This window comes from Solanum lycopersicum, chromosome 7 (assembly GCF_036512215.1).
Source record: "Solanum lycopersicum chromosome 7, SLM_r2.1".
NCBI classification, from domain to species: domain Eukaryota; kingdom Viridiplantae; phylum Streptophyta; class Magnoliopsida; order Solanales; family Solanaceae; genus Solanum; species Solanum lycopersicum.
This window is the reverse complement of record NC_090806.1, coordinates 10,920,086-10,936,554: the sequence shown is the minus strand read 5'-3', so window position 1 is coordinate 10,936,554 and position 16,469 is coordinate 10,920,086. Positions and strand designations below refer to the sequence as shown.

General features: G+C 31.3%; 2 protein-coding genes across 2 annotated transcripts; both read right to left on the bottom strand.

Annotated features, from left to right (window-relative positions):
- Positions 1-1,041: 1,041 nt before the first annotated feature.
- LOC101257875 (ribulose bisphosphate carboxylase small subunit, chloroplastic-like) lies at positions 1,042-3,330 on the bottom strand. Its single transcript, XM_004243031.5, has 3 exons — positions 3,052-3,330; positions 1,638-1,769; positions 1,042-1,467 (listed from the first exon to the last, which is right to left on the bottom strand). The coding sequence occupies exons 1-3, from the start codon at positions 3,199-3,201 to the stop codon at positions 1,240-1,242; spliced, it is 510 nt and encodes a 169-aa protein (XP_004243079.1). The 5' UTR covers positions 3,202-3,330; the 3' UTR covers positions 1,042-1,239.
- A 7,475-nt stretch (positions 3,331-10,805) lies between these two features.
- Positions 10,806-15,917, bottom strand: LOC101265348 (uncharacterized). Its single transcript, XM_004242865.5, has one exon. The coding sequence runs from the start codon at positions 12,807-12,809 to the stop codon at positions 11,040-11,042; it is 1,770 nt and encodes a 589-aa protein (XP_004242913.1). The 5' UTR covers positions 12,810-15,917; the 3' UTR covers positions 10,806-11,039.
- Positions 15,918-16,469: the final 552 nt, after the last annotated feature.

Genomic DNA, 16,469 nt, shown 5'->3' with positions numbered 1-16,469 from the left:
GCATCCTTAAAGTATTATTTTTAGCAGAAAACATCCTTTAAGTATTTGTAAGTGAACAAGTTTCATCCTTTTGTTAGAAATTGTCAAAAAACTAATGGATCTTACGAAAACATGAGCAGTTAACGTGATTATCAACAAAAATTATTCTATATAATTTCATTACTTGCTACAAGATGTTCTCGAAAAATATAAAAAAAATCTTAGACATTGTTGCTTATGGAAACTAAAAATGATTGGAAGGTGTGAGCGTCCATAATTTGCTTTTCTCGTAACGGAAAGAAGTTGGAGTTAAATTATTTTTATCTTTTTCTAAACCAATTAAATCAATAGATTTTTAGGTCAACCTAATATTGAATTGACCAAAATATTGATTATGTTTCGTATTTGAGTTTTATTCTACATTATCAGAAGCGGAAATCTCCAATAAATGTCGCTTCTAGCATATTCAATTGAGAAGAAACATATTTAAACTAATAATATTTTTAATTAAAATTACATGAAAAATGAATGGAAAAAATGATCAAATTAGAAGTCTTGTATAATTCTTAACTCAATCACAAGAAAGTTCAGGATAATATTCTTGGCATATCTAAGAATAATAATTAGAAAGGGACGATTTAATTTTTGTGGGATATATCGAGTAGTTTTACGAGAAATTCAACTCGAAGGATGATAATTGCTCACTTAAAAATACTTGAAGTATGTTTCATGGTAAGAATGATACTTTTAAGAATGTAGTTTAAGTTTGAGGTCCCACGTAGGATGTATAATTAATTATTGAATTAGTGCCTAAATTCATACTAAACACAGTACTAAACAATATCATGAACTATTATATTTCTTCTATTTCTTCTAATGCTGCCTGCCAAACCAAACCCTTAGTAGGCTAGTTGACTTCTTTTTGGCATATCCTCCTATATTTGTTTAATATTGTTGTCGTTTGTCCATCCAGTCTCATATATTCAAAAAGAGGTCATTTTTACTCTGTTATTCAGTGTTCCAAGAACCCTTTCTGAAGTAACACATTCCCCTTTCAACAAATTTAACACAGAACCAAACACCATTATGTAAATCTTAAAACATTTGTTTCCCTTCAACAGCTATTGCCACTTACTGCCTTGTTGTAAATAGCATTTAGCCATTCCATTATTTTTGCAAAACAAAGAAAGACAATTTCAACCATAAAGCTAGAGCTCAGTTGTTTTTGGAACAAACCGTACAAAAGTAGCAAATTAAATTTTATGGTGCAGGTTTCTGAATGAGGAAGGCCATGCACTGTGCCTGCTTAACATTATCAAACGCCAAGCAACGAATAAAAGCATTTGGGTAAGCTTTCTTGCATTCTTGGATTTCATTGAGAACCTGGGAAGAGTCATTGCAGCCAAACATGGGCAACTTCCACAGTGTCCAATATCTCCCATCATAGTAGCCTGGCATTTTGCTATTTTCCCTATGCACATATCCCACCTACCAAACACACAAACCAAAACATTATCTGAAGATGCAAGTTGTGAAATCGAAGAATGAAGATGTTGAGATGGACGTATAGACGTACTTCAAGTGATAGGAATATTTGGAACAATGTGAGAAGGACTTCACTATAAGACAGACCAGCGATGATGAAAATTGATATATACCTGGTCAAATTCAAGGCAAGGAACCCAACCCTTTTTGATTATGTAATCAACCTCCTTTGCAATGGACTCCTCTGATTGAGGTGGAAGATATGATAGTGTCTCAAACTTCTTATTGTCAATAGGATTCCAAGACTGTTCATTACATACACCCAAAAATAGTTAAAATAACAAGAATGAAATATCCCAAAACAAATTATTTTACTTACAACTCCAATTTTATGCTTACATAATGAGATTCCACACAATAATATCATAACATACTCAGTGTTTAATCTCACAAGTGAAGATATGGAGAAGATAGTGTACGTGTGTGTAGTCTTATTACCCCTATCTTATAAATAGATTGATTTTGATAGGCTCTCGATTCAAGTAAAATCAACAAAGGCAAGTACAGTAACAAGATTTCATTTTCAAATGATCAAGAGCAATTAAAATCCTCTATCAATCAAGGTAAATATTTTTTTTTTTTTAAAAAAACAACAATCTTTTTAGTTTGTCTATATCATGTTTAATCTGTGAGTAAAACAAAGAGGAGCTTTGTGGGGTTAATTGAACAGTGATACCAGAAAAGTGAATAAAAAGGATGTTATAGCTCGAGAATGATAAATCTCTTACGCTATAACAAAAATGACCATTAGCAATATTTAATTCTTAATTGTCACTAAAATATGTATTTTTAGCGGTAATTGTCACTTTTTGTATATGTTTCTAAAGCCTTTAGCGATATTGATTCTAACGACACTTAACTAATACTGGTAAAGAAATTAACACTCTTTATTAGTGTCGATATTTAATATAGTGTAATTTTATGTAGCTGTACAGATAAAATACATCCTTTATTATTTTATTATTATTATTATTATAAAGATTAAACTTTAAAGAAAAAATAAGTGTTCTGGAAAAATAAAAAGAACTATTTTTTAAAAGCTGAAAAAAAGTAATTTTTTTTCCTAAAAGAATACTTTTAGAAGTTTGACCAAACACAAATTAGTGTCATAATATTGCAAAAGTTCTCTTCATGCTGATTAGCGGAAGAAAAAATCGATACTCTTAAAGTATTTTTTTCTAAAAAAAATCATTTAACAAAAATTACTTTTCGAAATAAGCAAATTTTAAAAGTTTGAGCAAATGAATTACAAACATTTTGATAATCAAGAATAAATGGTATTCCGAATAACTTATAACATCAGATTTATTTGAATTCAATACTTTTGATACAGGACACAGATTTATACTAACAATAAATAGTACTAATAGACATGTTCATAACTTTAAAGATCCAATAATTAAAATGCTAAAAATATTTACAACTCATTGCTAAATGCATGTACCTTAGATTCAAAACTACAAGGAAGTAAAAATCACCCCAAATATTATAAGTTAGCTATAATTTGTATGAAGAAAATTAATTTACCTTCATGCAGTAAGTTTTAGAGCCATTGGAGATAGTTTTTCTACTCCAAGTAATTGTATCCTTAACAGCAGGAAAAAAGTTGGATCTATTTGATTTTAAACCAAGATAAGTTGATCCAACAATTGGAGCTACAAAACTTGAGACAGACATGTTTGCTCTTAACTATCAACTACTTTAGTTATGACAATTAGCTTACTAGCAAAGTATATGAAAATTAAATGAGTTTTATGTGTAAAAATAAGTGTGTTTTTGTTGTGGAAGTGGTTACATAAGAGGACAAAGGAGAGTGAGGTGTATGCATGTAGAGACGATATTTACGAGGATGGGAGTTTTGTTAGGCATCATAAATCATAATGGCATTGGTTTCATCACCATTTTGTTCTAATTTTATTTATCACACACATCCCCTCCTCAAGTTTGATTTTATTATAATCATCTCCCCTCTACTTTATGATACTACCATCATCATCAATATTTTGATAATTGATCATAAATATAAAAAAATTACTCTTACTTGACAAATAGTCAAAAGTGTTCTTTTACAAAACAATAATAATAATTAAAAAAAAATTGAGGTGTTTGATTAAGTTTTTGAAAAAGTTAAGTGTTAGGAAATAACATAAGCTTCTTTCAAAAACTAACAAAAATAGCTTTCTTCCAAAAAAATAAATTAAAAAAATAAAACTTAAAACTACTTTCTAAAAGCTGGGCGAAAACATTTAAAAAAAAAACCAAAATCATTATCAACAATAATAATAAAATACTCTAGTAAATCCCACAAGTGAAATTTGAAAAGCATAGATTATACATAGACCTTATCATTGTATCGTAGAAGTAAAAACGTTATTTTTTAAAAATTCTCGACATAAGTGTAGCAAATTAAGAGTTTGTCTGGTATTGTTGTTGGAAGCCAAAAATACTCATTTTGAAGAGAAAAAAAAACTTTTTCTTAAAAATAAAATGTTTGGAAAATCAATAAAACTGCTTAGTGCTTTTAAATAGAAGCAAAAGTAGTTTTCCTTCTATTGGGAAGCCACTAAAAAATTCTGCTTCTTAAAAAACGCAGAAGCAAAAGTAAAAAATTATTTTTTACAAGACCAAACTATCCCTTCTATATTTGCATATTTTCCAATATATCCATTATTAATAAATTAACATATCTCATAGCTTTGGTAAAAGTTTCATTTAAGAATTTATTTTTATATAATACATTCTTAAATATTTTATGTTTATTTCATCTTTATATTTGATATTTTTAATTATATTTAAATCATCATATCAATATTTATCTATGTATAATATTGATTGAAATATTGAATATGTATATTTCGATTCAATAAAAATAGAAGTTTGCTTAGATTTTTTATAATAGATATTTAAAATAATTTCTATCTATAATATATTCTTTATATTAAAAGTACGTTGATATTTGTCCTTTTTGTAATTTGACACTTAAAATTTTTTTAAAAAGATTAGTCAAACACAATTTGCTTATTAAAAACATTTTTCAAATGAATTAACCAAACACAAATTGTTTTTTTTCAAGAACATTTTTCTGAAAAGCTATTTTTTAAAAAAATGCTTCTAAAAATAAGCAATTTTTAGCAGTAATATCAAACATGCTACAAGATACAAAGAAAAAGGAGAGAGTGAAGAAAATTTAAGTAATAAGAAGAAGCCTATCAGAAGAGAGCAACAACAATAATAAAATAGTGTGATTATACAACTAGTACAATGACAAACATCAACAACCCTAATCAATACAACACTACACTACTAATCTTCTATTATAATACATGTCCTCCACATACTCCTATCTAAGTCCATGTCATCGGTAACTTGATGGTGCATCATATCATGTCTTATCAACTCTCCCCAAATACTTTTTCGGCTTACCGTGATCTCTCATTATACTTTACGTAACCAATCTCTTACACTTCTTTACTAGTGTATCCACACATCTTCTTTTCACAAGTCCAAACAATCTCAATCTCGCTTCTCTCATCTTGTCCACTATAGAGGTTACTCATGCCTTATTCTGTATATCCTTATTTCGAATTTTATCACTCCTAGTATGATCAGATATCTGCCTTAACATCCTCGTCTCCGCATGCATCTTCTAAACATGAGAATTTTTTACTGGTAAACAATCCATCTCTTATAATGATGTCGATCTAACCAACACACTGTAGAACTTACTTTTGAGTTTTGATGGTTCATTTATCATACAAGACTGCAGAGGCAAGCCGTGACTTCATCCATGTTGCATCAAGATGATGTGTGATATATCCTCATCGGTGTCCTTACTCCATTGGATTTTGGACAAAGTACTTGAATTTCTCTCCAAGGGATATTCCTTGTGTCAAATCTCACTTTCACGCCTATTTCATGCATCACATCAGTATATTTACCCTCCACATACTCTTTCATAATCTTACTCAATCTAAACCCTTTATTCTTCAAAGTTTATCTCCATATCTCTAACTTTTCATTAAAATCATTGCATGTCTAATCATTTTATATTATGTCATTCACAAATAACACTACACCAAGGCACATCATCTTGAATGTCTCACATCAATTCATTCGTCACTAAGGCAATTAGAAACAAACTAAGAGTTGATCCTTGATGTAATTCTATCTCTACTGAGAAGTACTCTGAGTCTCATCCTATCGTTCTTACCCATGTTTTATCTCCTTTGCAAAATGTTCTTTATCTCTCTAATACATATCACTGACACACATGCCTCTGGGAATCACCACAATACTTCCCTGAGAACCTTCTTAAGGTCAATAAACACCTTATGCAAGTCTCTTTTCCTTTTCTAATACTGCTCCATTAATCTCTTCACAAAATGGATGAAATATGTGGTTAATTTCCATGAAATAAATTCAAACTGATTCTTGAAAAAGACTCTCCCCTCATCATCCTCATCTTCACCACTCTTTTTTAAGCTTACATAATGTGACTTAATAACTTAATACCCATGTAATTATTGCTATTTGAGATAATTACTCCACCTTATTATGTAAAACGAAATCATTTTACTCCACCTTTATTCTTCGAGTATCTTAGCTGTTTTAAAAATGACCAAGCTAGTCAACCACTCCAAACCTACTTTATTCGTGCTCTTCCCAACTTCTATCAATATCCCATCTGATCATGCAATTTTTCCCTACTCATTCTACTAATAGTATGTTTGACCTCCTCAATATTAATGTGGTACCCAAAATTTTGATGTCTCTGCGAGTGTTCCAACTCACCCAACATAATATCTTTGCCTTCTTCTTTCAATAGTGTATGAATATATGCTAGCAATCTTTGTGTAAAGAGGTTCTACTCTGTCAATACCTTGTCTTCTTCATTTTTGATGTACTTTATTTTATCCAAGCTTGGGGCCTTCCTCTCTTTTGCATTCACGAGCATGTACAATTTTTTGTTATCTTCGCTCTTATCACCTATTTCAATATATATATATATATATATATATATATATATATATATATATATATATATATATATATATATATATATATATTGTTTTAGCTGTTGTAACAACTAACTTAGCCTCCATCCTTGTCGCCCTATCAATTTACTTATTCACTTGCTTCTCTTCCTTAATCGTGCAATTCACCTACTTTGCATACAACAACCTTCTTTACTCGAGGGGAGAATATGTTACTGTTGACAGTGTTTTAATTGTTCAGAAATTTGTTGATGTGTTTTTAGAAGTTTTATTCGAGCTACCTCCGGTGAGAAAAATTGAGTTCAATTTTAATTTAGTGTTAGAAACTCAATCTATTTCTATTCCTTCATATCATATGAACCCAACTCAATTGAGAGAATTGACAGTTCAACTCTGGGAGCTACTTGATAAGGGTTTCATCGATCCTAGTGTAGCGCTATACAAGAAACCTATGTTATTTTTGAAAAATAAAAATGGCACGATGAAAATGAGCATTGACTACATGCAATTGAATAAGGTAACAATCAAGAATAAATATATATTATCTCATATTAATGACATATTGAGTATTAAGATGGTGTATTAATATTTGAATACTCAATAGTTAGGACCGTTTGGTTTCTAAACATTTGAATGTATATAATTTTGTTCTTGTTTAAAAATAATAATTTAATCTAATATTATATTAATAAAATATTTTTAAAATGTTATATGACATTAATGATGGTAATAATTAGAGATGATGATTGGATGTTTCAATTTGGAATGGTGTTAACTGATAATGATGTTTGTGGATAATATTTTATGGTATAGTGATTTTGTGATGACAATTGATAATTAGTAGTAAAATGTTAGTTATAGCTAATAGCTATGTGAATAATTATGATCTTTAGCATTATAATGTTGATTTATAGTGGTAATTATGCATACTGATTTAGTAAATGTAATAACGATGGGTAGTGATGATTGCAAATAATGTTTAATGATGATGCCAATTGATTTTGGTAACTAACGATTATAATGATTGTGATTGGCCTAAGGATAATGGATTGATGGTTTTGAATGACAGATGATAGTAATTGACAATGGTGGCAATTGTAGCTCCATAGAGATTGTGTTGATCGATAGAAGTAGACGAAGTAACAATGAACTCATTTTATTTTATAGAAAATCACAAATAGATATCTTAATGATATAAAAACTTTGTTACAAATCTTCATTATTCCAACTCATTAGGTAGTTATAAAGTAAGAAAAATTAACCTACCTAGTGATAAAGATGTAAATGATTAAAATCCAGACATCGAAAACAAGCAAACTTAATGATTAAAATCCAGACATTGAAAACAAGCAAACTTAACGACTAAAATATGCACAATTAAAATTAAAATTTTCATTAGGTCCAAAAAAATGAGGTCAAATGTTAGCAATCAATTTGACATTGGAATATTTTTGTATTTATCTCAACAAAATATTGTTCCACCGGACTAGTAGAGATATACTCATAAAAGTAAAGTTTCTAATACATTACATTACAGAACCAAGCCAAGTATTATATGAAAAACTCATTTCGATCTTCTGGGGTGAACAAATTGCATCCTATTATTTGAGAAAAAAAATAAATTGTACAGACTTTTTCATTTTTTTTCTTTAGAGATGAGGAGGAAATAGAAATAACATACAAAAACACCTATAAAGGTTAAAAGGACTTTGGCATCTGATAAAGTTCACTCGACCAGCCAATACACATACTTCCCAAATAACTATTTTATTCCAACAACATGCCCAGTGAACTCCCACAAAGTGAGGTCCGCAGAGAGTAGTGTACACAAACTTCATCCAGACCTTATTGGAAGGATACCCACAAAGGCAAAAACCATAGCTTCACATGAGCATTACAGGTAGGTTAAACTGTAATTCCGAGTTAAAAAAAGAACAGTACTACTATTACTATCTAAAAGATAATCATGCAGCTTTCTTTCTGCACCAGACTGCACTGCAAGATTACCATGTTATGTTTTCAACATAATCTCACTGGCTTCTGAACTCAAATAAATCCTATCTTATGTCGTCCCAGCTTCATAATAAAAAAAAAGTAACTGGTATTGGTTTATGCAATTTTCTGCTAATTTCTAGTTTATTTTGAAAATCCACCTGAAATATTCAGAGACCCATATCAAAACAGTCTTCTGATACAGGTATGCCAAAGCAACTAACAAATACTCGTGCTCATAAACTGAAACGCTAGCAAGTTACTGAGCCTCAGGGAAGGAATGTGCATTTGGCCCAAAACATGTTATGAGACTTGCATTCACCAGGACTGTAGGATCCACTTAGTTTGTTTGGTTGATAGTAAACAGTACTAGAAAGACATCAAGAAGATGCAACATTACAAAGTAGTTCTACTAATGCTGACAACCCAAATGAGGATTTCTTTTGAGTTCAAAAGCCAGTGAGTTTGAACTAAACACCAAAGGGGAGAGGACACTGAACAATAAATATAAGTGAAAAAGGTGATATGATTGTCCAAAAAGAAAAAGATGCTGATATTTTCACTCATTAGAAAGAGCAAATCAATAAGTAAGTATCAGATAAATACTAATCATAAAGTTGAATTAAAACCTTAAGACTGCACTTTACATCTGAATCAACACATATTTTCAAACCTGATTTAAATGATATTTATTTATAAATTTCACTTAATTATAGTCTTCTCAATTACTATGTATAATTGTCAGTTGTATTTTTAGTTATATTTTCTTTTACTGTTCATTGGCATCTTTATTTATCTTATATGTTTGTTCCACAAAGCATAGCACGTCGCAATATGCATCAAACACACAACAGGCAACCTCGTTCTGCTTGAAGAGGACAATAGCAATGGACTGACGCCTTTTGGAATATACTCTCTAGAAAAGGGGAAGCCCAGTGTACAAAGCATCCCGCTTTCATAGAGAGTCCAGGGAAGGGTCATACTCTAACAATTCAAAAGTGAGAAATTGCAAAATAGGGAAGGAAGAAAAGCAAACAATACATCAATTTCAAGGATAACTCAAAAGGGAAAAGGAAAATCAACAAGCATATAAACATATTACTCTTCCACGTCTAGCTAAAAAAGTATCCCCTTAAGTGAGACGACAAAGTTCTGGAAAATCAAAGACAGAAATTAAGCTGCTCATTTGGGTTAAAGACCAGAAAGTAAAGGGAAATGAATATAATCTACACTTGTCTAACAGTGCCCTTTAATTCCTAGACATTATCTCAGAAACTTGATGTTGTAAAATGTATTATACATTGTACTAGCTACTGTTAATGGATTCAACAGCCATGAATTAATTATCTTGATTTGTAAGTTAGTAGAAAAGGGAAGTAAAGCATAGAAAAGTTATATCAGTTATTCCAACCTAACATAAATTGGACAGGCAAGAGAAGGTGAAACACTTTACTTGCCTTCTTCAAGGTGGACAACATAAGCTGAGAGGAAGCTTACATGCATCCCATTTGGGAAGTCTCATCATCCTGTTTCCTTTCTCTGTCCTTCTCAAGCAAAGTTTTGTGTGAATAGACTAGAAACATGCTTTAATCTAACAATAGAAACATGTTCTCAATACAGATTAGCAGATATTATCCAGTGGCATCCAATCACTAGCTTTTTCTGTCTTCTCTCTTTTTATATTGGTTTAAACAGGAGTATGATGAGCAGAGACTTCATCCCTAGCATATCATTCTCTACAAAATTCATGCTTAGAAGAGTAAATATCAAATTTGTTGCCAATGCAAAAATCTAAGTTGAGTTTAATTATTAAAGAACAAATGCCTTCACACATCTCAAACTTTTGATGACTTGCCAGGACATAAATCTGCAACCTAATTTTTCTTCTTAATTTCTCCTACTTTCCTAAGTTTAGCTAACAAATCCACTACTGCAAGCTGATTTCCTCATTATCAGCTTAGCCTAGTAATATTATCTGTATATAAGTTTCCATCCCCAGGAAAACAAGACTTGCCTGCAGTGTTACTATGCTCGGAAAAAAAAAACAAGATTTGCCTGCCCAAACTAACACCAAAATTACAAAGCGTCAAACTTTATTTTTATAATGACTCTAAAGTCAACCTCTTCTTTTAAAGAGAAGGTTGTATATCCATTGGTGAGAAAGCACGGAATATAGTTAAGGCTTGTACCACGTCAGCACCAAAAAGGCGGGGCTGAAACATAAAGGATACATCCCAATCAATAAGAGGATACATAGATATACCAGTTTCCAATCACATGATCAAGAAAAGGAGGGAAAAAACATAAAGGTATCTATAACACGATGGTCATACAACAATAGAGTAATTCATAGATCAACTCTGCTTGAACAAATTTCTTCAAAGAAACTTTAGAGTTTAATCCAAGGTAAGGCTACCAAAAATCCTAAGCAGAAGAAATGTGAAGTTCCAGAAATGAATTTAGAAAATCTCAAATAACAGAGTTTAAAAAAAAATAGTTGACGAACAAGCACCTGCAACTTAAACTTTACTAAGTAGACACAGCTTTCATCTTTTTCAGTCGCTTCATGGCAGGGGAGACTGTCCTTAGTATCTTGCGGCCTTTCTTTTTCTGTTTCATCTTCTTGGAGAGAGGCATCTCTCTTATGGGGCCAGGAGGCACCCCCTTCTTCAAAGCACTACCTCGGGGAGTAAGAGTGGGTGGCAACCGTAAGTTTTGTGGAGGCATTGGACTGTTTGGTTTCCATATCAGGTTGTTCTTCATAGCAAACCTAACCTTCTTTGAACTTTTCTCTGTGCTCTTTGTAGCAGCATTCCCTTCACTACTTATAACATGGATGCAAGACTCTGTTCCCTCAGCAATTTTTCCTCTCTTTCTTTTCTTTTTCATAGAAATAGTAGGTGTGTGAGATGAATCGTTGTCATCGTCTGAAGCAACTTCAGCAGCAACCTTCTCAAACTGCATCTGAAGATTTGAAATCACTTCTTCATTAAAAGTCACTTTGTTCTCAGTGACCAGCTCGTAATTGGAACTATCACCATTAATAGCAATCATATTCTCCCTGCTGTCACCATTACTAAGCCCATTTTTCTTCTTTTTCTTTTTCTTTTTCTCCCGTTTAGTAGCCTCGAGCTCATTGGTCTCGTTTTCCTCAACCAAAGTGTCATCCTCAGAAACCTTCTTTTTCTTTTCTTTCTTCTTAGCCTTTTTACTGCCTCCATCTACTGCTCTCTTCACCTTTTTGCATTTCCTTAAAGCCTCATCACCAAATCCTTCATCATTCTCTAAATCACCCACTTTACCAGTCAAACTATCCTCAATGGGTATTAACTGAGGCACATCTTCACCATCATCAACAACCTCATTCGTCTCAGGCAGACTAAATTCAATCCCCGAAGCTTCAAACTCCTTCTCCAACCTCAAGAACTCCTCGTGCAATTTCAACACTACCTTCCTATTACCCTGAACACAGTCCATGGATGAACCAACCTCAAAAAGCTTTCCTGAAAACCCTGTTTTCAATGCGATAATCCCAAATGCTACATCATCATAGCTCTCATCCACCTCCACACCTTCCTTCCTCCTCTCCAGCAAGCTCCTCCCAATCTTTAACAACTCCTCAAACACACAATTTTTCACTTTCCCAACCATAATTTTATCCTCAGACTTCCCCAATACACTCAAAAAGGGCTTAAACAAGCAGAAAACCACATCCTCTTGGACCGGAACAAAACAACCTTTTAGCTCATCAAGAAAAACAGAAGCAATATGATAATTCACCCCATGACCCAACAACTTATCTGTAGCAAGAAAAGCATTATTTTCCAATATCTCATTACATTTTACCATAATCTCCAAATTCCAACCATATTTCTTCATCAATTCAAAAACTACCCTAAGAAATTTCCTAATTAGCAAGTAAAACTTGTCCAATCTCAAATGGTCAATACCATTCCATTCACGACGAAGGGTTATCAAAAAAGCAGAAAAATAATGCAAACAAAGACCGAAATCAAGAGTTTTCACCATAGAGCAAATACGGTTGATAAGTAGAGCTTGAGCAGGGGCTTTATCAGAATGCCAGAGACAGTAGAAAAGTCCCTTCCACAACTTCTTCATATCATCATCATCGAGTTGAGTTTGTGTTACAAGCCATGTTTGAAGATGTGCGAATGCTTTTGACCTAATGGAAGCGTTACAAGCAGCTAAATGCTTTATCAGAGAAGTACCTTGTGTTAAGGTGGTGTCAATAATGGTTGTTTGGTGTTTGATTCTGGATTCTCTGAGTCTCTTCTTCATTGTTGAAGATCCGTAAAAGTCAAGCTTTTTGTGAGAAGTTTGGAGGAACAAGAAGGGTTTTGGCCTTTGGGGGAAAAAGGAACGTTAGGGCTAAATGGCTATTATCTTTAGTACATTGTATTCTATATAGCCCTAATTAATATAAGGTGGAAAGAAAAAGAAATGATTATATAAGTTTCTATTCTTTAAAATATATATAGTATATTGCAAAAAAATAATTTTGTTGGTGATATAAAATATTTAATAAAAATAATCTAAAAACTAACCATCTCTTACTTAAAAATTTGAGGAAAAATTATGGAACTAATCAAAATTAGCAACATATTTATAAAAAAAAGCTATATTTTGATTTTTTTATATAAAAAAAAACATATTTTTATAACAAATTTTTACCCCCCTCCCCTCTCTCTTTTTCTCTCACGTGTTAATAAGAAGAAATTCATTTAAATGTATTATGTATCAATTGTATCTAAGAAAAGGGTAAAGGGTCAAATATACCATTCTACTACATGAAATAGTTTAAATGTATAAATTTAAGGAATCTCATAGTGTAATTCAATAATTACATTCTGTCCCGATAAGTTTAATAATTACAAAAAATCCCTTAAAATTGCTGAGCCGTGATACTTTAGAAAGTTATGATACATGGTAAATGATACATAGTAACTTAAAACTGTTAAGAAAAAATAGGGGATAAAAACGGTAAATTTAAAGTTGTTACTAAAACAGCTTAATTTGTGGTAACAGATCATTAATCAGCATTAAATCAGCACTTAATTGGATATTTAATTTCATAATTTGAAAATCAAAGATTGTATCAGTTATTTAGAAAACAATTGGAGCTGCCGAAATTTTTTTGTTGTTGCAGTGGGTTTTTGAAGATGAATACTTCGATTTTGATGAGATATTCCGGAATTTGGGTGAACGAATTGCAGTATGAAAATTACAAAATTGATGGAATCGTTGTTGGTGATTCAATTTCGTTTTCTAATCTCAAAGCAGCAATTGCGGCCGAGTTGAACATTGATGTATCAAGGAAAGAAATTGAAATTCGATACATTGTAGAAGGTAACTCCTGTCCGATGAAACTTAAGAACGATATGAGTGTTAAACTATATTTTGAACTGAAAAAAAACGAGCCTGGATTTTCAATATATCCATTATGTATTGACACAATTGAGAAGAATAGTGGTACTGTACATAACTTTGATGGAAGAAGTGGAGAAATAACGTGTGTAGAAGACACAACAAATGATACACAGGCTTTGGCAATAGTTGAAAATAGCTTAATGATACATGGTTTCAGTTTTCAGAATTTCATACTATATGAAAAACATGTGATACATGTCTATAACATGTATCATTGAATTAAATAAAACATTATAACATGTGATACATGTCTAATACATGTATCATAAACAGCGACTAAACAACATACACAAAGAATCTATATGTATCATCAACTATATCTGATGAAGCATTTATTAAACTTAATGAATGATACATTATAACAAGTTTCAAAACATGTATGAGTAAATCAACTAAACAACTAATACCTTACTGATACATGATATCATATAGGAATTCATACTACATGCAGAACATGTGATACATAGCTACTACATGTATCATTACATTGACTAAACAATGTACACACAGATTCAACATGTATCATCAAGCACAGATTATACTTTACTACACTTATATTACTATGAAGTAATTAAACAATTAACAAAAACGAAAAAGAGAAGAATATACGAATTGATGATGGATTAACTATAAAAAGGATCTGGGTTCTTACGATTCAATATTAGGAAGAAATAGTCGAATATGGATTAAGAATAAAAAGAAGAAAATAGAAAAATCTGCTGGGTTGAGAAGATTCAAAGTTATGAAGAAATAGTGGGATGAAGACGATTAAGGAAAAAAAAGAAGTGAAAGGTGACTTTGGTAAGAACAAAACGGTAGAATGCAGTGGAAGTTACCCTGCTTCCATATTTTTTGAATTTTGAAATTCAAAATTTCAAAATTTGTTCTTTTATTTAAATTTAATTAAATTTAATAATTCAAAATTAAAAAGCTGATTAAAAGGTTGAGTGTTTAAATGGAAAAAATTTAAAATTCAAAAATTGATTTAAGAGGTTGAGTGTTTTAATGGAGAAAAAATAGGCATTAAAATTGGTAAATGTGTATTATAGGAGAGAGTGTAATGTATCTAAAAACTTACACTAAAATAAAAAAAATAGGGAATTATGTAATATTTAAAAAAAGTAGGGAAAATTGGAGAATATAAAAATTATAGTTGTGTATTTAAGTTATTTTTCCTTAAATATATCACAAGTTATACTTTTGGGCTAAATATACATAACTTCGGGCTAAATACACCTTTATGATTAACTGACGACACGTGGATGGTCAGAGTTAAAAGAACTATTCAATTTAAAATAAATCAAATTTGGATATAGCCCGCCCCGTCCCGCCCAATAATTTAAGCCGACCTATTATTCATCCACCCAATTTATCTTTCAAACAAGAAACCTAACATCCAATTGAGTTCTCTTAGAATTCATAAAACACAACACAAAGTCATAAACTGTACACAAATATCTAAGTCTACACAATAAGTCTAAGAATATAATTATGTGGTGGTGTGTTTTTTACATGCTCCTTTCATTATCTTCATCAGTAGGTTTATCTACAAGACTCTTTACTTGATGGTTGTCATAAACATGATATTGTCATGTTGTGTTATTATTTCTTTGCTCGTTGATTATCGTGATTTATTCCCTAGCTATGGGTAAGAGCAAGTGGGCTGCTATGCTAAAAAAACTCAACTGTTTGTTGCGGCATGAAAAAGTGCAGCAATTTAAGAAGTCAAAGTCGAAGTAAGTTATCCGGAGAGAACTCAATCGAACATTAGTTTTCTTGTTTGAAAGATAAATTATGCTGGTCAATAGATTAGCTCGGGTTAAATTATTGTGTGAAGCCGGTTGAATTTGATTTATATTAAATTGGATAGTTCTTTTAATCATGGTTGTCCACATGTCATCAATTAATCATAAGGATATGTTGATGTGAAAAAGAAGATAAAAATAAAATAGAAATAAAAAAAAGGCCTAAGTCATCGATAGCCCCTTAAAGTTGTCCGCATAATTCATTTAGACACCTCAACTGAGACTCTTACCAATTAGACACTTTAATATTAATAAATATTTACCTATCAAACATAAAATAACAATTACCTTTACAAATATTGTGCGTGTAATGCACACTCTTTATCTTGACAAAAATTACGAATAGAACTACGACACGTGGCATATGGGCCCATAATTTTAATTTTAAAAGATAAAGAATATTTTCCTTCCTTTAATAATATATAAAAAAATTAAATTGATAAAAAAAAATCTTTCTCCCCACCCTCACCCCCACCTAACCCCCACCCCATCTAACTTACTGCCCTTTTTTCTTCATCTTCTTCTCTTCTTCTTCTCTGTTGTTCTACAATTACCATTTCTCTGCATAACAAAAAAAATGCCTAACCCCATCTCATTCCGAATTCATCCACCAAATGTTGTCCTCTTTCATTTTCTTCGTTATATGCTATTTCTCAAATGGTCCATTTTTTCTTCTTCTTGAAAATTCAACAGGTACTTTATTTAC

What these genes read in the sequence shown, in the direction of transcription:
- LOC101257875 (XM_004243031.5), bottom strand. Translation starts at nt 3,201, where the DNA reads ATGTCTGTCTCAAGTTTTGTAGCTCCAATTGTTGGATCAACTTATCTT. An exon ending in CTAAAACTTACTGCATGAAG is followed by an intron (nt 1,770 to 3,051) that starts GTAAATTAATTT and finishes TGTAATGAACAG; the next exon opens with TCTTGGAATCCTATTGACAA. An exon ending in CTTGCCTTGAATTTGACCAG is followed by an intron (nt 1,468 to 1,637) that starts GTATATATCAAT and finishes TGTGTTTGGTAG; the next exon opens with GTGGGATATGTGCATAGGGA.
- LOC101265348 (XM_004242865.5), bottom strand. Translation starts at nt 12,809, where the DNA reads ATGAAGAAGAGACTCAGAGAATCCAGAATCAAACACCAAACAACCATT.